General features: G+C 34.8%; 1 protein-coding gene across 4 annotated transcripts in view; it reads left to right on the top strand.

The window, feature by feature from the left end:
• Positions 1 to 24,037, top strand: part of Slc26a7 (solute carrier family 26 member 7) — a 100,313-nt gene that overhangs the window by 31,109 nt on the left and 45,167 nt on the right. For all 4 annotated transcript variants that reach the window (XM_013360095.4, XM_040293869.2, XM_078016930.1 and 1 more), the window contains 2 exons: positions 6,863 to 7,027; positions 21,494 to 21,646. In XM_013360095.4, the coding sequence (XP_013215549.1) occupies positions 6,863 to 7,027; positions 21,494 to 21,646 (318 nt within the window). The remainder of the gene's footprint in view (positions 1 to 6,862; positions 7,028 to 21,493; positions 21,647 to 24,037) is intronic.

The raw sequence follows: 24,037 nt of genomic DNA, 5'->3' as shown, positions 1-24,037 counted from the left end.
CAGCCCCATTTTTTCCTGGACCATCTGTAATCGTTTCCTGTCATTCCTATTGATTACACCCCCACTCCTTGGCAACCACATTTACTTTCTGTCACTATAGATTAGTTTGCATTTTCTAGAATTTTATAAAAATGAATTTACTCCCTTTTTTTTTTAAAAAAAATTAGGTCTATTTTTTCTTCTTTCCACTCAGCATTACTTTATTGTTGTTGATCTCTGTTTTAGTCAACATTTTTGTTGCTGTGATCAAAAGACCTGATAAGAACAATGTAGAGGAGGCAAAGTTTATTTGGGCTCACAGTCTCAGTGGTCTCAGTCCATAGATGGTGAACTCTATTGTTCTGGGCCCAATAGGAGAACATGGTGGAAGGGTGTGGCAGAGAGAAGCAGCTCAGGACCTTGCACCAGGAAGCAGAGAGAGAGCTCCACTTACCAGGAATATACCCCAAAGGCTCCTCCCTTTTCCAGTCGCACCCTACCTGCCTAAGGTTACCACCCAGATAATCCACATTGGTGGATTAATCCACTGATTAGGTCATGCTTCTCATAATCTAATCATTTCACCTCTGAATGTTCTTGCATTGTCTTACACATGAGCTTTCGGGGACACCTCATATCTAATCCATAACAATTGTCTAGGTTTTTTTTTTTTTTTTTTTTGCAGTGGTTTCACAACATAGTAGAAACTTCTGTGGTTAGAACTTGTGTAATTTCTGATTGAATCATACAGTGACTAAATGGACTGTGATGTAATTATTTTGATTCCCATTCCTACCATCCATTTGTAAGACACATTAAATATCTCATTTGCCAAGATAGTCTTTTGGTGTAACTGATGCAATTTTGTGTTATTGGTATTACTTTAGAAGGAAAAAAAAAACGAATAAAAGACAAGTTTTCTCGCCAAAAGACAGTAGCGGCCAAGAGAGAGAGATTGCTTGCACACTCACAGCAATGAGGTGTTAACATCAAGGCAAGGTAGAGGCTTTTGAAATGCTAGTATCAATAAACATTTCTAGTGGGGAAACAAACACTTAATAAAAGTCAGTGCACTTTTAAAAACATTGTTTCTTCTCCTTGTAGCTTTTACTATTCTCTCTACAATGGGCACTTTGCCCATTTTTTTTTTTCCAAGAACTGAGAGAGGTCTGGAATTGTCTTCTGCCCATTTACTTCTGGAAATTTCCCCAAGCTCTATTTTTCTGAAGCAACCAAAGGACAAGATTTCTGCCCTGGAGGATAAGGGATACACGGCTTTCTTTGTTTGAAAGTTGCATCAGCATTTGGTGACACAAGGTGGGGGGTTCAGTGTAAGAGTCTTGGATTATTGTACCACTGCATTTTGGAAAAACATGATCTTCTACCTCTAGGGATAATAAAGAAACCACAGACCTAAATAGGAGATTCTCTAATAATTATGTTTGGTTTCATACTGAACTTTTATTTTTTGTATTAAATAAGAAGATCAAGAGTATAGGAAGAACCAATGATGCTCAAATTTAACCTGCCCATCATACCTATATACATCATACGTATTTTTTTTCCAGAAAAATTGTCAATATCATTCTTTTGTAATGCAAGAGGAGGACAACTTCAAAAATAATAATGTTTCATTATTTCACAACCATTTTAGTCAGGAAGTCATTAATGTGTTTAATCTAAATCTTTCCAGCTGGGTTTGTACCTGGAAAAACTAAGAAATAAAAAGCTTCATAAAATTAGAATTATAACATTCTTCAAAATTCATAAAAAGAAAAATGTCTCATGTTCAAAAATAATATTTATTATCCTACCATATGCCCAGCTCTGTTCTAAGCCTATTGCATGTATTCATAGTCAGTCTTCACTGACATGTTTTCGCCACTGTGCATATGAAGATACTGAAAGGCAAAGTGGATTATTTAGAATCTTATAATTAGGAATTGGCGAGTAGGAGTCTCAAAACTGCTATGCTGTGCAGATTTCTATATCAGTACTAAGAAAGGAAGCAAAGTAACTTAATCCGCCATCTTGTAGAGCTAGGCATTGGGCCAGCTCTTTCCCACATTTTACCTTCTTAACGTTAAGGCAGGTGTGTGCCAGGTGGTGGATGGCTTCCAGGCTCCTTCTGAGTCCACTTGTGTGACTCTTTCTTGTCATTCAAGTTTCAGCTCAAATATACTTATCTCGAAGAAGCTTCCGGAGACATCTCCAATCTTCCATATGTTTTACATTTTAGGACTTCTCAACCTACCAGAAATTTTTTTTTTACATATTTGCCTCCTTTTCTACATTGTGAGTCTCCATGGAACAGAGACTGTTTATAATTCTAGCAGCTGGTGCTTAATAAATGTGAGTTGAAGAAATTAGAAGGGAAAAAGGTCAATTAAATGTTAGTGGCAGCACTATGTTAAATACCAAAATTAAGATTTTTTTCCCTACTTTTTCAGATTTACCATTCTCTCCCTCCATTCTTCATCTGAAGATTGTAAATGTATATGTCTATTTTTTAAAAAAAATTGTAACACAATTCTTAATGAAAATGGAGTAATAGAATTTCTAAATTTCCAGTTGGTGGTGTATCCTGTTAGTTCCATCTTCCTCAAATGTAGCGATCTAATCAATGAAATCTCTCCCCTCTTCTCAGTTACTTCTAATACTGATGGAAGGTAAAAATACAGCTACACTACTCCTTCAGCTGTCTGTTCCCCTGTGTCTTTCCACATCACACTTCAACCATCCCACTTTACAACCACACAGTTGTTTTCTTCAGCTGGGGCAGTAGGCAGAAGAGTGAAGTCATGCATTTCTGGCGCTTCAGAGCCTAGTAATGTCTTGAAAAGTCCAAGAACAGAAAAGATCGTGGTGCCCCCTTCAATCATGTAGATAATTACAAATAAGAACAATTCTTAAGGCTAGTGAATTTTAGATATATTTTACAATAACCCAAAATAAAAAATCGTGCTTGCTTCTAAAACACATCCTTGGTTTGCCTACCAGGTGATCTTGGTTCACCTCTGCCCTCCTTTCCTGCTGTCTGGTTTCAGTGCCCTTGTCCTTTTGGCTCTAGCTATTCTGATGCTAGCCTTTTAAATAGCCATTCATCCCACTTTCTGTCATGACACCAATCCTACCAAAGCACCCCTCTGATGTGTGAGTCAGTGTGCAGCATATTTCTTGGCACAATTAGGTGTTTAATAAATGTATGGGAGAGTGATGTCACTCACTCCTGCAAAACTCCCTTTTTACTACTTTTACATCGCTCTGTATTCTGACTTCAATGTTCTTGTCTTATTTTCTATTGCTCCCTATTGGCTAGTTTTGCTCCTTCTAAACTAGCAGCTCTGTGTGCTATGGACACGTCCCATGCTGAGCTGTTTTACATGCATTCTCTCTTGTCTTTCTGGAGTGCTTTCTAATACTTTCTCTGTTGAATTTTGCCTTAAGTATCAAGGCACAGAGCTAACCCTTTCCTGCAGTGTTCCCTTCTTGCTGGGGAATCCAGTGACTCACCCCTCCCTCCCTTCCTCCCTCTCTCCCTCCCTTCCTTCCTTCCTTTGCAAAGATAATATATAAAGTTGCCATATACCCCCTAAGTTTCCCTGTTGTTAACATCTTACTAATGCAACAATAAGCATGGATGTATAAATATTTCTTCAAGATCCTGCTTTCAATTCTTTGGGGTTCATACCCAGAAATAAAATGCTAGATGACATAGTAATTCTATTTTTAACTTTTCAAGGAATTCCCATACTGTTTTTCATAGTCGTTGTACCATTTTTCTTTCTACCAACATTGCATGAAAATTCCAATTTGCCTATATCCTTACTCAAACTAGCTATTGTCTGTGTGTAGGTGTGTGTGTGTGTGTGTGTGTGTGTGTGTGTGTGTGTGTGTGTTTGATAGTAGTCCTCTTAATGAACATGAGGTGGCATCTCATTGTAGCTTTGATTTGCATTTCCCTAATTATTAGTGATGTTGAATGTTTTCTATGTAGTTCTTAGCCATTTATATATCTTTTTGGAGAAAGATCTGTTCAAGTCCTTTGCCCATTTTAAAATCAATTTTTTTTAATATATTGTCAAGTTTTAGGGTCAGTTTACACATTCTGGATATTAATCCCCTGTCAGATATATCAATTGAAAACATTTTTTATTCATTCTGTGGAGTGCCTTTTTATATTGCTCATAGTGTCTTTTGATAAACAATTTTTAAAACTTTCCATGAAGTCCAGTTTGTCAATTTTTTTTTGTTACCTGTGCCTTTGGTGTCATATCTAAGAAATAACTGCCAAATTCAAATTCCTGATGCTTCTATCCTGTATTTTCTTCTAAGAATTATACTGTTTAGTTTTTATGTTTAGATCCTTTATATTGGTTTTCTGTTAGCTTTTATATATGGTGTTAGGTGAAGGTCCGACTTCATTTTTTTGCATTCGTACCTTTTTCATTTCTCTATGTGTATATTTTAATGACAGTGCCACACTCTTTTGATTACTATTGCTTTGTATTAAGTTTTAAAATGAGGAATCAGGAGTCCTCTACATTTGTTCTTTTCTTTCCCCCTCTTTTACATATCTTTATTGGTGTATTATATTTGTACAGAATGGTGGGAATCATTGTTACATATTCATACATGCACCTGATATAGCAATATAGTTTATCCAATATTATTCCCCAGTTTTTCCCCTGTCCTTAACCTCCTTCCTTCCTTTCCTCTAGCCTACTGATCTCCATTTAATTTTCCTCCACTCTACTGATCTCTCTTAACCTTTCTTTTCTTTTTTCCTCTCTAGCTTCCACATATGAGAAAAAAAATAGAGTATTTGACTTTCTGAGTTTGGATTATTTCACTTAACATGATTTTCTTGAGTCCCATTTGTTTTACTGCAAATGATGTATTTTTTTTCCTTATGGTTGAATAAAACATCATTGGGTGTATATACCATATTTTCTTTATCCATTTATCCATTGATAGTCACCTAAGCTACTTCTGCAGTTCGGCTATTGTGAATTGGACTGCCATAAACATGGTATGCATTTGTTCTTTTTTTTTTTTCCTAAGGTGGTTTTGTCTCTTCAAGGTCACTAGAGAATCCCTCCAAAGTAATTTATTTTAAATTTGTGCATGTCAAGTTTCACACTCATGCTGTTAATAAGATCCATGGGTTTTAATAACGTATAGTGTTACATGTCCACCAGACAGTGTCATACAGAACAGTTTCGCTGTCCTAAAAACACAATTCACTTCAGACACTTTCCACCATTTTCAAATTCCTGAAAACTACTCATTTATTTGCTGTCCCCAATAGTTGTTTTCCCCCCATTTTAGTTATCTAGATAGAATCATGCAGTAGCTTTTTCTGAAAATCTGATTTTTCTTACAATATGAATTTAAGACTCATCCATATCTTTGCCTTTTTTGTCATTGCTCTTAAGTTTTTTAACTAATAATAGTATGGACGAGGGCTTTCTATTCCAAATTTTACAACCCATACCTTCATAGCCATCATCTGATACTATTTTCTCTCAGGTTGTCTGGTCACCCAGAACTTTTTTCTGCTCTTCCTACACAGCATTCAGTTGTTTTCTTAGTGTCATGAGCAATTTAGTCCTCTCTCCTAACTTGTATATGCTGAGCAACAAACACAACAGGGCTTTTTTTTAGCATTTCAGGTTCCACCCGTCATTTTTTAGACTTTTACCTTCCATATGCTGGTGTTAAATCTTCTTTACGGTTCCAGTCAACATTTTTCTCTTCCAATATCCTAATTTCACTTCTATTTATACAGTCTTTTAATGTGTGACTCGTATCTTCATCTCTGTATTCTACAGCAATCCTGGGCCTATCCCCTTGTAGATATTCGATAAGTACTCATTGAATTGACAAATAGTCAGTATGGTGTTATGTAAGAGTCAGATTGCATACAAACCAACATAACTTGAAGTGCACACTATATTCAATGCTATATTCCATCCACTTGCATGTATATTTGTTTCCTATGCTCTCACATTTAAAAAAAAATATATTTGAAGGTCACTTCTGAAAAACGACCTGAAATCTGAGATGCATTCAATTTATGAAGAACACATGGTGTTTATACAAGCATTTCCAAATAGTACTATGCTAGTGAACCTTGATAATGTATGTCAGAGGTTTTTGGCATTAGCCCAGAACATCAGCATTACTATAAACAGTTGAAATATATTGTATGAAATTTATTTTCTCATAAAATGTTGCATGGTCAGATCATGGAGTTGGCTAGCCAGAGTAGAATCATTATCATGCATATTATTGGTAAAAGGAGCTGATATGTTCATATATTAAGGGATTCACTTAAAAATCCTTAATGTTAGTATAAAATTTAAATACTGAGATCTAAGAAAATAAAATCACTTTCTCCCTTTAATGCTTTTGAAGTTTCAAGTCCAGTGGGCATCAACCAGTATCATGCATGTTCCTTTGATTTTTTAAAAAAAATATAGATATGGTAATGCAAATTTTATTTTTCTTCCATAGGAATCCACATCCAAACTGATTTGAGCATATCACCCTCCCTCCCCACAACACACACACTTTTTAAACATGCAGGATTAGAAAAAGACAAAAAAGGAAAAAGTCAATATTCAGAAAACAATACTGTGTTGATTTTAATTTAACATCTGCCCAGTTTAAATGCACACTGTACCCAATAACATTTGGAAAGTCTTGAAACCTAGTAATGTTCTCAAGAAAACCCAACATATTGAATTAAAATTTAAGAAACCCATTACACGTCAATTCTATGTAAAATGAAAATGAAAATGTGTCAGATATTCTTTCCTTTAGGTGCCTTGAGAACTTTCACCTGAACTCTCCTCTGACTGTTTCTTTGTCCTCTTAGGTGGCCATGTTTGTGTTACAGCTGGGCAGTGCCACATTCCTGCTTACGGAGCCTGTGATCAGTGCCATGACCACTGGGGCTGCCACCCATGTTGTGACTTCGCAAGTCAAGTATCTTTTGGGAATAAAAATGCCATATATATCTGGACCACTTGGATTCTTTTATGTGAGTGTTCCAAATGTCTGTGTTCATATATATGGACTGTGTATTTTTTCATGAAGAAGAATTTAGTTAATTACAGTACTGAAAATTTTCTATTTTATAGTAACTTGGGTTTAAATAGAATCTTGCCGAATATTTTAAATATGATTTATTGTGTGAAAGTACCTTAATCTGTAATATTTACCAGTTCTGGAAACAATTGAATGTGATATAATTTGGGGGCTCAATGAAAAAAAATAGCTTGGACATTTTTACATGTGTGTGTGAAGCAGATATGCTGCCAACTTCTAATGGAAGCCATCTTACCAGGGTTGTGGCCCAGTTTAACACCAGTGCACTGTACCACAGTCTCTCAGGATTGTGAACCCCAGAAGGGATCAAAACAGAGGCCTGCTCAAAACTAGTGACTGTAGACCCAATAGCCAACAACCAGCTGTTCAAAGCCATCTGAACCCGAGAGAGAACATCTGCCCAGTTTCAAGACATTGCCATAACATAACATTCTCCTTTGCTCTTGATTTCTTTTTAAAGTTGACCTAAAATCTGTGACTCCTTGCATTCAATTGGAGCTTTATAAAAAGAAAAATGTCCTGATGATTTTTTTATAATGATCTTTTTTTTTTTTAATTTGTCTATGTTGATCTTTTTTTTTAATTGATTGTTCAAAACATTACAGAGCTCATGATATATCATCTTTCATACATTTGACTCAATTGGGTTTTGAACTCCCATTTTTACCCCAAATACAAATTGCAGAATCACATCTGTTACATACTCACATTTTTACATAATGGCATATTAGTGACTTTTGTATTCTGCTACCTCTCCTATCCCCTACTATCCCCCCTCCCCTCCCCTCCCCTCCCATCTTGATGATTAATTTAATAGTGAGCAACTTTCATTTTCCTTAACTTTATACATTGCTGTAAACTTAATGACATTAATGTTTTATAACAAGAATATTGCCGTCAAACTTTTTAAATCTGTATGGTTGAACAGTAGCTTGATACATGGAAGTACAATTACTTACTGATATAATTAGTGTTATTGAGGTGTTTTTTGGTGTTACCCTATTTGGTTCTAGGAGGATTCTATTTGTATATTCTTTCTGTGTCACTGATTATGAGGATAAGTTCCTCTTAATAGAGTTAACCGACCAAAAGGATATAATATCTTTTTTTTTGTCAAATTTCAATCTGAAAAGTTGCCCAGATTATTAATTTACTCTGACTTTATTATTGTCAACTCTGATGACTTCTATTTAAAAAAAATCTCCAGTTTTAATAAGTGAAAAAATGATGTCAACTGATTAGGTGGTTAAATAGTTAAGAATGATAGTAATTGGCAGCACAGAATTGGAAACCAATTATAAAATTTTGTAACTTAGGTAATATCTGGATCAATGATTCATTCATAATAAGAAAGCTTAAAACCAAAACAGGGAAACTGGAACTGGGCCTGGAAGCAGCATAATTTCAAGCTTCAGCTCAAACAAAAACAGACCAAAGTAGCTGTAAGCTGTCAGATGACTGGCTGAGAGTTAAGACTTTCACTGGCACCATTTCTATGAGACAGAAGAAAATCAGTGAAGATTCTCTCTTGACCTGTCTGGAAACAATGTATTTGCCTGTGCATGTGCATTGTAGAAAATGCCGGCAGGTTATAGCTTTGTCTCATTAGTCATATATACAGATAGTGATCTTTCTTTTCACAAATAGTGTTAAAGAAGCAGGGTAGCCTGATATGGGAATGACGTCTCTTTTTTTTGTTAGCTTGTTTCTATTATGACACTGTATATGACTGTTATATGAAAATGTTTTGTGTTAGTTTTTTTTTTCATTTTGTTTTCCAGTGAAGTAGATTGGAAGTTATTTTATTTTGATATTATAGGTCCAATATTATATGACTTTGGGAAATCTTTTGTGTGACTTCACACTCAAACTAAATCAAATTTAAGAATAATTTTATACTCCTGACTTTAAATTCACATTGCTATTCGTATAAGTGACTGTGTTTTGTGCTGATGAAAAAAAAAATGCAAAAATGTTGCTCTTTCTTCTCAGTTGCAGATCCCTGCACTGTTCAGCTGTTAGATAGGAATGGGGCTTTGTTTTTCGCCACTGTCAGTAGATGCTGGTTTTGCAATGTCAAAAATTGTGGTGAACTTTAGATTGAAAAAAAAAATTTTACATCATACATAATTTACACGGGGATATAAAATGAGCTCTGGTATAGTTACATTATCAGTAAATCAAAACTTTCTCCTGAACAGTTTAGGTGGTACCTGAAGGAGTAGTGCTGAACTCAGCATGTAGCTATAGGGCAGAGGACATCATAGAGGTCTTGATCATCAAGTCCAAGGCTCTAGAGAAGAGTAACACAGTTGGGGGAATTTTCACCTTTTTTGTATTTTGATTATGCATCTTGCTTCTGCAGTTTGACCCTCTGAAAAGCTATTTTTCCCCTCTGAAAGCTATTCAGGCCAATGAGAGATTAAGAACATATAACTGATATTTCTTGGAGCAGAAGTTACTATCTAGACTAATACTCTTGCACAACGAGTCCATCACAAATCTTAGTAATCTCGGTAGGACAGTCCTCTTTTGTCAAATGAATTCAGGTTCTGTCAACCAAAGTGCTCATTAACTAATTCTGGTAGCAGCCATCATTCTGTCAACATAGAGAAAACATGACTTTCTGCATTCTTTCTGTTGCCAGATTGGGGCCTGCAGGTTGGGATTGCTTCCTTCTGCTACTGTGATGGTTTCTACAGTGTCTTCTTTCTGGGGGATCCTTAATTCGAGGCTATGAAGAGAATTCAGTTCTCTGCTTTGAATATGTCAAATTTCCATCCATTTAGTTGTTCTGGGCTGACAGATGTGTTTGTCTTGGTGGAACATTTTTAGGGAGCAATTTAAATCAGATACAGGAAGTTGTGTAGTCTCAGTTCTACCCTCTTAGGTGCAGATTAAGTATCTAATAGCTTGAGGGATTGACATGGCATACCTTTTCCTACATTCTACCATTTGGATCTGGAGTGTCCCCCAGGGGCCCATGTGTTAAAGGTCTGGTCACCAGTCCATGGTGCTCTAGGAGGTGGTAAAACCTTTAGCAAGTGGGTCTGAGTGGGAGGTCTTCTGGTCATTGGGGCTACATCTTCAAAGGGCATCATGGGGCCCCAGTCTCCCCCCCCCTCTCTCTCATTTCTGGCCATGAAGTGAGCATCTTTGGTCTGCCATATACTCCCTGACATGCTATGCTGCCTCACTAGAGGCCATCCACAAAGTGGTCAGGTGATCATAGATGGAAACATCTAAAACTATGAGCCAAAGGACATCTTTTCTCTTTAAAAGTTGACTCTCTTAGGCATTTGCTACAGTAATGGAAAACCGACTAACACAAGCATACACCACAACTCCCTCTGAGCTCTGTTTCTCTTTTAGCTGTCAATCAGCATCCTCAGGTGAGGTGTTCTTCCAGGAGTCTTAAACCCCACTGAAGCCTTCCCCTGCTACTTGGAGGGCCCATCAAGAATTTCAAAGGTCCTCCATATTCAAAATAAGCCTCTAGAATATATGTCATGACCCTCCTATGTCCCTAAAGAATGGATGTGTAATTAGACCTAATAGACATTTTTTCATTTCAGCTTTTCCTGCTTCCTTTAGCCTTAGTACTACTCTTCCCTCTATTCTTCAAGATATTTTTTCCCTCAATTCTTAGGAATTTGGAAACTCTCTTTTTTTTACAAAAATTGTTTTCTTCCTAGTGACTTTGAAGAATATTTCAATACATTCTTCTTCTATTTTGAGTAAAAATCAACTTTTTTTTCTGAGTTAAATTTTAGCTCTGATGATTTTTGTAGGGTGTATACAATCAGACTCTAACTGATTGGTAATTTTGCTCCCTGCAAGGTGGGTACAGGAGAAAGAACTTTACAACAAGTGAAGCCCAGATTCAGATCACAGCTCAAGTCATGACCACAGCAAATGACTGAGTGTCTTTAACTTCCATTGCCTGTTCTGTAAATTGATGATAATTACACCTGATGGTGTTCATTCTCAAAATGAAATGTCTGGAATGTTAAATGGAAGCCATTAGATTTTTACTAGCAGTGAAGGTTTGGATATAACAAATTGCAGATTTTAAATGTGCCACTTAAGTGATAAATACTAATGCTTATCCTCTACAGATGACTCTTAATTAGATAAACAAAATAAGACAACAAAAAATGAGATTATATGATCTTTGAAACTTAAATATCAAGGTGACCTGAAAATTTATAACACTTAGAAATAGTTCTGCTCTTAATGAGGGGTGCTTATCAGAATTGCAGAAAAGCTATTATTTTCATTTGCAAATATTTCCATTGATTCAGCTCAAAATTCCCTTAGCATTTATAATGTCATGTAATAACACATAAACAATTCTATAATATATTTAAGAATAAGCAGAAACAATAATGTTCAGGGTCATAGTGTCTTGGAATCTTTGCTCGCTGTTTAAATCATTCTATTTTTATTGTCCTGAAGATTCAAATGACAACTTGTTTGTCCACACAAGTAAGAGGGAAAAGTTTAATTCTTTAGAATTAAAGGATCTAATCAAGTGATGTAAAGTATCTGTTTATTAGAAAGGATGCTTTCCCCAAGAGGCACAATAAAAGTTACAAAAATTCCTAGCTCATATTAACACATGTGGATTTCTTTGAGATGGCGCCAGTGTCTCAGCCTGCAGCAGCCTATGATAAATTTGGCAGAACTAGCCACTGGCATGGCTTTATATGAGTACTCTTCTAAGTAATTATGCACAGTCCTGTACATTAAAACTAAGAGCAAAAGGCAAGCTTGGCAATATATTCAACTACCCTTCTTGGAAGTTTTATTTCCCTCCTTAAAAATGGGAAGTTTCAGAACTGGGAAATAATTGCATTTCCACTCATACCCCTGCTGCATAAGCAAAGCACTTTTTGAGTTTGGACTGCAAAGACTGCAAAGCAAGAATTAAGAATGTTAATAAAGTGGAATCCAAACATCAGAAGGAAATCAGAGCCGATGAAGCAGTTTCTTTTATAGAGAATGAGATCACAATTAAATATGTACAAATGAGATTTCTATGTGCAGAACAAATCTTCTTTGAGGATATAGGCCCCGTGGGTTTTCTGAGTCAAGAACACGCTTTGGTGCTTTATGAAATCCCACATTTTCTTTGCAGATATTGTGATGTTTCTACTGTGACTTGCAGAGATGTGCAATCTACCCTGAAAAATGGACACAATAATTTGAAAGACAGAAAAAGAAAAGATTCATTTGAAGCTTGATTCAATCAGTGATTCAGGGGATACAAAGTGGGACAGGTTTCATTTGGATATGGAACCATTATATGGAAATTTATGGCAAAGGTTACTTTCAAATTATAACTCAGAAAGGAAATATTTTTGCAACTTGACCATTTGGACTTTGCTCTTTCCATCCCCCCACTCTTCCCTGAAAAAAATGCATCACCACAAAACCCAATGCTCAAGTAGTTTAAATTGAACTCATTTTTCTAAACAAGGGTTGGCTGGATTCCACCTGGGCCTTGGCATGCTTGATTGTATGTTTGTGTACCCATGTTGTCTTTAGCTGTTTAACATACCATGCTTCCCCCAGACTACATTCTGGACTGAGACTTAATTTATCCCTTAAAGCAATAGAAAATGAATTTATTTCCAGTATAAGATATAGTTATTGAGGAGAAATTTGGATATAATGATGTAAAAACTTATAGAATGTTTTTCCCATTTCCTGTTGGGATTTGGTTTGTACTGATGAAAATTCTGTTTGAGATTAATATTTTATTGAGTATTTCTCTATTTGTGTTTTCTAACTTGGGAAGGGAAGGGATTTTGAAAGCTTCATCTTATCAATGTCCATCCTAAAATATCTACTGTTGTAATGATAGGTAGACCAAGTTTATAGGGGATATCAAAATCTTATGCACAGAGACAACTTGTACAAACATCTATTTGGGAAATATCAGAGATGGCTTTAGGGATGTGGAGGCAGGTATGTAAAGTTCAGATTGAAATATAATCAACTTGAAAGGGATTAGGAGAAGTCATACATGGGCAATTGTGGCTCAGGTTTAAAGGCACCAAGGAGGTAAAAACTACCTTAAATATTCAACAAGATAATGGAGGAGATTTAATAAACTATACAAATAGAAAGATGTTGGCATGCATTCTAGATTAAGGAATCACTAAAAAAATTATTCAATAAATATTCATTGACCATTCATGGTCACTGGGGATGCAGTGAGAAATAATATTCTTATGAAATTTTATTGAAATACTGAAAAGAGATACAAACTAAGGTAGGAAGAGACAAATTGGCAAGCAAGATGCTCACATAAATGATGCTGTGATTGAAAGGGGGGCTGTGTGATAGGGCAAAAGGGTGGGATTGCTTAGATAAGGTGGTGAGAGAAGTACATTTGGAGAGTGAGAGTTTGACTGAAGGCCAGAAAGGCGATAGACCCAGCAGTGAAAGGAATTTGGATTGAGTGTTCTAGGTGGCAGGAACAGCAGATGTAAAGGCCCTGAGAAGGATACAAACGTGAAGGGATGGATGGACAGATAGAATAATTTTAGTCTTAAAATTCTTTCTCATGGAATTTCAGCAACTCTTGTAATTCATCAAGTCCTGCATTCTGGCTATGAGAGCAGACTTTATTCTTGTTTTATGTATGTAACCAGCAGAATCAAGTGTTGATAGGGAGACTGACCAAAAACTACACTCCAGGTTCACTGTCTTAATTTTTGTGTGTCTATAAGAAATTTATGTAAGCTCTGAGCCTTATTTCCCTCATATTAAATGGAGGTAATAATGTTAATCTTGAGAAATTAAATGAGTCATTGCATATCAGATGACCAACACAGTGCCTAGATATAGTAATTTTCCCATTGCTTCTTCCACAATTTGCCCTTCCCAACCACACTCTGTAGGTAGAAATTGACTTTCACCAACATATTATAATATTCAACTAGGTGGATTATGTAATAAAATTTATTCATCATAGGATATGATAGCAGTTACAATGAATAAAATGATTTATTTAGTGCTACTAACTTTGTCTCATTTAAAAAGATAATCTTTCTAAAACAAAAAATCCCAATTGTAATGAATTTAACAAAATCATGTTACATGCATACATGAACATGCCACAGGGAATTTTTCATATATATATATATATATATCAATAAATAATGAATAAATAAATAAGGGAAAGGAAAATTAATAGAATAGAAGCAGGAGAATAGGAAGAGTGAGGAGGGGAGGGAAAATAGGAAACAGGGATTGAAATCAAGACTATATGTATGTATGGTTTTATCAAAATGAACCCAGTTACTATGAATAATTACAATGCTCTAATAAAAAAGTCCATATTTTTAGAAATGTATCTGTCATGAATTGTGCCAAATACATTTTTACACTAAAGTTTGCATGTATGGTAGCAAGGATATATGGATGCTAACATTTTTGTTTAGAAATAGTCTTGGCTTTTTGGTTGATGACTGACTCAAAGCCATACATTGAGAACTAAGACTAGTAGATTGAGGATTTGCAATCTAGTACAGTAGTGTTCTGACATTGTGACAGCTTTCTGATTTTACTAACACGCTGTTGTTTCTCTAGTAAAACAAAACTTACTGGAACATGTTATGGTTTAGATATGAGTGTTCCCCAAAAGCTCATAGTTAAGAAATGATAGAAAGTTTAGAGTTGAAATGACTGGATTATGAGAGTTTTAACCAATCCATGCATTAATCCCCTGATAGGGTCTGACAGGGTGGGTAACAGTGGCTGGAGGAGGTGGGTCATTGAGGTTGTACCTTGGGGTTTATATTTTGTCTGTGGTAAGGAGAACTCTCTTTCTACTTCCTGATTGGATGTTTTAAGCTGCTTTACTCTACCATGCTCTTCCAACATAATGGTCTTTCTCACCTCTACCCCAGAGCAACAGAACCCGCCATCTATGGACTGAGACTTTCTGAAACTTCAAGCCCCCAAATAAACTTCTCCTCCTCTAATTATTCTTGTCAAGTCTTTGGTCACAGCAGTGATAAAACTGACTAAAACCTGACAGATCCTTAATAGAAAAATAACAAAGGACTAATAATTAATAATATCAAAGGATTTGATATTTTTCTTTGGCATATAAATAATACATTTCAATAGTCTTGTGGTCCCTTTAGAGTGAGTTCATCATTATTATTAAAGAATTATTATCAATGATGTCATTAGACTTTGAAATGTTAAAATATTTTTTTCCTTATAAAAATTTTATTGCAGCAACCAGAATGCTGGGAAAAGAGATATTTTGGTTTATAGAAATTTGGGGGTTAGTTGAGTATTAAGCAGAAAGTCCATTAAGTTTTCATTTTCTAAAAATATAAAATCTTTCTCGTTGCATTGTGTAATTTAACACAGGGGACACACTTTAGATTTTTCTTCCTCCACAGGTGTTTCTATACTGGACCTTATTTAGAACTCAGTAATAGTTATGGAATGAAGAAAGATTGAATACAGGTAACCCCAGGAAGGGCTTTATTTTTTCTTAAGCAAATGTTGCCTGTGAGATTTTTCAGTATTCAATTTGTTCAATTCTTATAAAATTTTAGTTTTTAAACATTGAACTTATTAAACTATTGAGCATTGAAATTATTTGGATCAGATAAACTATATCAAATACATGGATTACTTGAAATTTACTATAATGTTATCTTTAGTGTTTAGCTCAATGTCTTGCACAAAATAGAACCTCAATAAACATGTGAAATAAATGAGTACATGATGAATACAAATTCCCCTAATATGACATAGTTGAGGTATTGATAGTTGGAAAATAAGCTCAGTCCTTTCTCTACTAGTCATTTTGCTTAGTCAGGGTAAATCTACCCTATTGAGAGATTTGTTTTTACTATTGCCATCTTATGCCAGAACACTGATTCATTCAACAATATTTATTGAATCTCGTTTTGAATATCCAATACTCAATATTTATAGACTTTCTTTTAGACATTGTTCTAGAAATTGAGACTTGATGGGAAAAAACTTATAAAGGATTTCCAAATCCGATAAAAATACATTATGTAAATATACTGTGTATACATATGTATGTGTCCATGTATGTGTGCAATGCTAAATGCTGCAGAAAAGTTTCACCTCTAAAGAAAATAACAATAATAAATACTAAGATAATCAAAAATAAGGAGAGGGGCATAAAAAATTAATAGAAGAAAAAATAGTGGAGTAGACAAAGCAAAATATAGGGAAAGGTTGAGATAGGAAAAGACAATGGAATGAATCTGACCTAACTTTCCTATGTATGTATATGAATATGCACAGCAAATCTCACCATCATGTACATCCATCCACAAGACACTAATGTTTTAAAAATACTATAAGCTAATAGAATGATCAGTAGAGCATAGGGAAGAAAGTAGGGGAGGGAAGAGGGAATCAAAAGGGGAAATACTGGGGACTGAATTAGAACAAATTACATTCCCTGCTTTTATAATTATGTCAAAATGAATCCTATTGTTATATATAACTAAAAAGAACCAATTAAAAATCAATCAATACCTGTACTATGGGTATTCTTAAAAAATCTCAAAATGGATTTCTTTCTGAATACTAACATTTTTCCATTTTATTTCATTATAATAAATGGTCAATTTAATGAACTAGTGCGATAGTCTCAAAATGATCTGAACTTTTATTTTATTAAATGAACTATTTTATTAAATGAACTTCTATTTTATTTAAACATGCTTTGTTGGATGAGCTATAGTTTAATCCAGACAGTCAGGTTTGACATAATAGCTTTCTTATTTATCCAAACAGATATACACGTTACCTTTCTTCTCAGAGATCTGGGAAGCAAATAAAGATCCTCAATAAGAAGTTTTATGTACTGGGGCTTAGTGCATAATAGCATACTTGGATGAGTGGATTTATACCAGAAATGAAAAGTTTATTGTGTGCTTAGGATGCCTCAAACTATATTAAGTGAGGGTATATAAGTGTGTGCATGTGTGTCTGTCCTGGCTCTATCTCCGTAGGCCACCCATCTCCTGTGAGCCAGTTTGCTTGTGACTTCTCTCTGTGGGTCCACATGACAGTCATTAGAACAACACTCCTCATCAGCCTGCTTTTCTTTCGTGTTCTTCACGCTGATTGCAATGAGCCTTTGCCCACCCCCCTCACGTTCTTCTGGAGCATCATGTAAAACATGCTTTGTTGGATGAGCTATAGTTTAATCCAGACAGACAATAAAAACTCTGTTTTTTTTTTCATTCCTTTCATTCTGGGGTGGCCATTTTTATTACTGCAAACACATGTTCTTGAAATGCACATTACAGCAAATTTGGTATGGCTTGGGAGTTTTGCCTATTTCCCAAATTTCTTACACAGGCACTCTCATGGCATACTTTTAATACCATGGGGGAACGAAAACATAAAGAAGAGTTCTTTAAATGCTCTGCAACATTTGAATGTTTGGCTTTTTCCTGACAAGTCATTTGAATAACTGTCTCAATTTTATCCTCAGATCATGATAAACCGTCAGAAAGCCATATATTTTGACATAATTGTTTTGAAATCACCCTTAACCCCACAACCTGTGGGATATATTTCATTGAGTAGAATTTTGGATGGACTATGAGTAACTAGGAGAAATGGATCTTGATACTTCAATTGTAGGAATGCTGCAAATAATTATCATCCACAATGTAGATCAATTGGCAAAATATTATCTGCATCTCAGATAACTTTGATATTGTAGTATCGAATTTTCTTTCTAAGTGGTGTGGAATAAAGTAGTATATTTTGAAAACAATAAGTATAACTACTTGGCCTCTGGTTCATTTCTTAATGTATGGTTATGGGACTGATGGTTTGCTGTTAATGGTATGGATAAGACCATTACTCTGGTCCTTTTCACCCAGTGAGACTTCATTTTTAACAGAGTACATTTTCTTTGTTTGAAGTTTTAGAAAGTTAATAAGCATGTTCAATAGATAGAATTCATCTTGGATAGCCTGATGCACCCACTTTACAGAAGGTGTTCCTCTCATCCCTGGACCAGGTAGGCTGAGTTCTTGAATTAGGAAACCTGCTAAGCAAATTTTAAGAGATACTAATGAATGTAGGCTAGATTATTTTACCTATATTCTACATAATATTTTGACCCAATATTTTGGGTGTGGTCAACTTATATTTGAGATGTTAAGCCTAAAGAACAAAGAACACCAGTAAGTTGTATTACTATAAGAATAACTTACATATTGAAATGAAAAACTAGTTTTTTATCTTCTGAAAGGAGACTTGAGGAATCTGTGGACAAACAGAAATGAAGTTATGAGAACCGCATTCAGGATTTCCAAGAGAAAGAAGAGGGGAGAAAAGGGTGAAAATTAGCATTTAAGGCTTACTTAACACCTTTAGAATTATAGGTGATCAATCCTCATAAGAGAGAATATGCAAGGTACAGACAGGCACAGACATCTTATGCAGAGCCTCGAATTTCTAGAATATTACTATTCTAGAAATATCCATACGTAGATATTTAAAGCATAAATTTTATGTTACAAAAGATATGATTAGTTTGTAGAGCTACCATAACAAGTATCTCCTATGAGGTGGCTTAAACAAGAGCAACAAAACATTTTTTACAGACTTAGAGGCTAGAAGTCCAAAATAAAGCTTTTGGGAGATTGATTTCTTCTGAAACCTCTTGTTGCCTTGCAGATTGATGCTTTTTAGTTGCATTCTCACATTTTTTTCTTTTAAAAATTATTTTTGTCAGTACATTATAACTGTTCATAATGATGGGATTCATTATACCATACTCATGCCTGCATATAATTTTATTACTCTTATTCCTCTCCCTTCCTCTCTCCCCCTGATTAGCTTGCTGAACTCTACTGATCTCTCTTATATTATTATTTTAATTAGTGCATTATAATTACTTATACAAGTGGGATTCATTTGGTATGTTTATACATCATATGATTTTTGTGTGTGTGCATGCACATCAGCATCCTGATCTCTTCTTATAATAATACCAGTTATATTGAATGAACACCCACTCATATGACCTCATTTTATCTTAATTGCTGCTTTAAAGCTACTCTCTCCAAATACAGTCACATTCTGAGCTACTGTGGGACCTCAAAATATGAACTTGACATTAATTTGGGGAAGAACTCAGTTCAGCCCATAACACTATCAACTCATACACTTACCTGCAAGTTGGTTTTTCTACTCATCATCAGGACAGGAAGGCCTTTCCACGACAATAAAAATGAGTTTTGTCTAAAGCAATGTCTTTAGTGAATGTAGACTATTGTATATATGAAAGTGACCGAAATACTTTCCTTTTGCTCTACTGTTTAAATGAGTTTAATTTCCTCTCTCCCTGCCTCCCTCTTTCCTTCCTTCCTTCCTTTCTTTCTGCTATTTTAAACACTGGTTCCATGTAATAAGTTCTTCCTTGTAATAAGGTCTTTTCACACAAGTCTAATTATGTAAATACGCTAATTTTCTTAAAGTGGGGCTGCTAGGGCAAAAATAGAATATTTCAAGTTTTTGGTGTTTTATCAGATTACTTAAAGAGTATACCAATTCACAGTCCTATGGGTAGTGTAGAAGATTTCTCATTTCTTCCTCCAAATTTTACCAACATCAAGTATTATTACTTAAAAATCACTGATAATTTGATAGAAGAAAAATATGATTTTTACTGTTTGAATTTATATTTCTCAATGACTACTGTGTTTTAGCTCTTTGTTTATATGTTTATTGGTCCTTTCTTTTGTTGGTTATGTCTTCTGCCCATTTTTAATGCCTACTTTTTCTGTGACTTCAATTTTTATATTTAACCTTTTTAATCTAGAATTTATTTCATGTCACTTAATTTTGTTTCAAACATGGGTTATTGGATAATCTTTTCTATAATGCCATTAATATGTTTCTGGGCTTTCATATGTTTTCTTTTTTTTCTTACAGATTTTAATACTAGTATCATATTATCAATTACTCTGCATTTGTTTATGTTTGATAGTATAAGCTCACAAATATTCTCCTTCAAAATTCTTTTATTCTTATGCATTTAATACTCTATATGAATTTGAGAATTGTTGTTATTTTTCTAATTAGAAAAATTTGGATGGGTTTCTTTATATCAAATGTTCAGGTAGAGACAGGATTGGATTTAGGTTAGTTTTTTTCCCCCCTTTAGTACTCAATTTAGAAGTTTTAAAAATCTTGCCCCATCTTCTTTTATGCTGCTAGATAAGATGATTATATAATTATCAACAAGACCCTAAGTTGTTGAAAAAAATATATTTGACACTTAGTTGAATAAACATAAACTTTTAATTTTAGAAACAGCTTTATTTTTTCTTTTCCTTGATTAATTCTTACATTTATTTCATTTTTCTGCCAAGTCAGATTATCCCAAGTTACCAAAATCTAGTGTCTGATGTTAGTAGATTGTATCTTCTAATAGAAAGCTCATTCTTTAATGTCAGCATGATTTCACATAGGCTTGCTTTTAAAGACAAACAATTGTATTGGTTTCTGACGGTATTTTTTTGGAAATCTTATACTCTTCTCTCCACATTCTATGCCTGAGTTATATTGCCTTTTGACAAAACATTTTGTTCAGATTCCTTCTCACCCACCTATCTCCTTCCTATCTTTAACCTAGTTAATTCCCACTTATCTTACTTGGCAAGGGTTCATCTCCAAGTTATACATTTCAGATACCCCTTCCATATCTATAGCATCATATTGTGCTAGTTATCATTTTAATTAGCAATTCCTACACTAGACCATATATTCTGTGGATACTAAGGCTGCATATAAGTTGTTCCTCACTGTAGATGTAGCACTGACACAGTGCTTGGCATAAATATGTGGCAATAGACAAATAAATGCTGAGTGACTGAGAACATGGTAATATTTTACACGAAGCCAAACATCTGATGTCTATTAAATACCAGTTCTTAACTCCTTTATGTGTGACTTATGTGTGTGTTTGGTTCTGGCTTTGAGGAGAAGTGGTGGGGTCAAAGGTAAAGGGTCTATAGGCCTCTTGCTACTCTTAATGCTGAATCTATATATAACTAATGAGTCCTAGAACTTCTACCTTTTAAGTGCTAGGGAAAAAGCCAGAAGAGTCTTTCTTTCCAGTAGTGTCCTTGTGTAGGTGGGAGCAAACTCTGAGTCTGATGGAATAATCAAAAGCAATTTTGTACATACACATGAACATGTAGCTTTGCTCTACTTCTCCTTCTACATTCCCACCTCCCAGTCATTAAGACCTTTTTATTAAACAAAATTGAATTTATTTTGGGCCAGATTTCCATACTGGTATATTTTGGGAGACCCTGGATTTTGTTTATGTTTTTTCTCATTCTTGTAGATTTATGCGCACGTCTTTGAAAACATCAAGTCTGTCCGACTGGAAGCACTGCTCTTGTCTTTGCTGAGCATCGTGGTCCTTGTTCTTGTTAAGGAGCTGAATGAACAATTTAAAAGGAAAATTAAAGTTGTTCTTCCTGTCGATTTAGTTTTGGTAAGTATGAAATCAACATTTAGCTTTCTGCTATCCAGAGCCTGTCCGTGGTTGGGGTAATCGGCAGATGCTTACTATATTGTCTACAGTAACCCATAACTACTCCTGGGTCTCATTAAAGTAGGGCTAATTTGCGTGGCTATACATTAATGTAAGAACAGGAAACATTTTGAGTCAATAATTTAAAAAAGGAGGCACACATGTTCTCAATTTATACAGCATTTCTCATATGCTTTTAATTTTTTACATAAATAAGAGAACATATAACCTAGGATCTCAAAGAGATATTTCTAAGGGTGAGACTCAAACCATGTCTGTCATGATCCTATGTAAAGCAATAAAATATGATACCACCTCCTACTGATAAAACATCTGTATGCTATATAGAGAAATATTATCAACTAAAATTTTTCTGCTAATGATTATTAGTTTGTTTATACTTGTTACCCACCTAATTTTGCCTTACTGAAAGGATGCTCATAATTTTCATTGGTAGGGCAGGCTCTTTAAAAAATTTGTTTTTGTTGTTATACCTGGCAAAGCAGTACAATATAATTTGCTCCCAAGGCTTGTGGCATGAAAATATATGTTTTGAAAATTTAATCACCTTTAATGGGAACCTTAACCAAACAAAGTGTCAAATTGAAATATTAACACAACCACTTCTAATAAATCTACTAATTTATTCATAGCTTTATGGCATTTGTATTATATATATACACACACATATCTTACCAATAGTGTCTAAATAATTTCAATTATTTAAAAAATATCCCTTTATAATGTTGAATATTGTAGGTTTAGGACTATAAAAGATCAGAACATTGGAAGCTGCCTCTTTAGGGCACAATTCATTTCTACAGAACTGAGATGGAGGCCAAGTATGATGCTATACTCTTGACACTTCAGTGAGATACACATTAATAAATGGGAGCTACACATGTGTGTGAATATTTCAAATGAGCCATAGATCTCAGAGTGCCACAATCATTAGCTTTCACAGTAATAATTCTGAAACATACCATCATTTCTCAAAGTCCTACAGATATTGAGAAATGCCTATCTTGGGAAGCTATACAATATAAGTTTCCATAAAATAAAAAATTGAAAATAACCCTGGGGGAAGGCTCTTAAGCTCATAATAAGTTGAAATTTTCTGCAAAACTAGTAAGAGCTATTCTTAAAATAAAAGATATTCCATATACAGTGTGACAGTTATTAGACCCATGGCAAAAGTCTGAAAGGCTAATTCAATGATTTGAAATATTACTATTATACCAAAAGTACTGGTAAAAGCTCAACTATTTAAAAATTATAGATCAAAATATTAAACAAAACAGGAGTGTTTTTTTTTTCTATCTTGACTAATGTAACCTAGTAATGACCTTGAAAACCAGGGTAGGGTGGAGAATTCTCCCACTTCTTTGAGCTGTGCTAGAATGCGGTGGCCTGAGGAGAGAGCCTCTTGGCTTGCTCCTTATCTTGCCACTCCTGCTTTATTCCAACCATGAGGGGATTCACCTGAATATGTGTGGATATTCCTGCTCCCGTGTCCAAACTCCAAACAGTTCCCCAAGACATAACAACTGTGTTTTGGCTTTCCTTGGGACACCCTAATAAGATAGTCCTAGGGAAATGGACACATGGACAGAGGGCCATTTGGGCATGAAATAATATATTCCTCAGTTACATACTGTAGATCAAAAAGAGAGGTACAGTACGAATTGGGCACATCTTCCTGTTCCTACAGAACTCCCATTTATGGAGTAGGCTAGAGATGGAGGAGGGCAAGATTGGAATCATTAAAACACCGCCCCCCCCCCCCCCCAGCAAGATCTCCTAATGACTGAGTGTAAGGGTGGTACTGGCCTTATACACACACATGATGTTAAATAACACTGAAGAGGGACCAAAGACTCAACTGATAAATAAATACAATGAGGAAGTAAGACACTGTCTGAAAGGCTAATTCTATGATTTAAAATATTACTATCATATCAAAATATTTATAAAATTTAACAATATAATCTGTTAGCAGTTTTATAGCTTTTTCTGTTTATTAAAATACTCAAAAGGTGGTTTCTTTCCCAGTTTTCCAAGGAATCTCCATACTGCTTTCCATATTGGCTGCACCATTTTGCAGTCCCACCAGCAATGTATGAATGCACCATTTCCCCCACATCCTCGCCAACACTTATTGTTGTTTGTATTCTTAATAGCTGCCATTCTGACTGGAGTGAGATGAAATCTTTAAAAAAAATTCTCAAGACATATGTATACCTAATTAAAATAAAACAAACAAATAAATTTATAAAAAAAGTCCTTAATCCGTTTGGCTTTTTAAGCCCACTTAATACTTTAGAAACTTATTCAGTTAAATATCAACAGACA

This window comes from Ictidomys tridecemlineatus, chromosome 7 (assembly GCF_052094955.1).
Source record: "Ictidomys tridecemlineatus isolate mIctTri1 chromosome 7, mIctTri1.hap1, whole genome shotgun sequence".
Taxonomy (NCBI): Eukaryota; Metazoa; Chordata; class Mammalia; order Rodentia; family Sciuridae; genus Ictidomys; species Ictidomys tridecemlineatus.
Note: the sequence above shows the minus strand (reverse complement) of the source record. Positions and strands in the feature narration are given on the sequence as shown.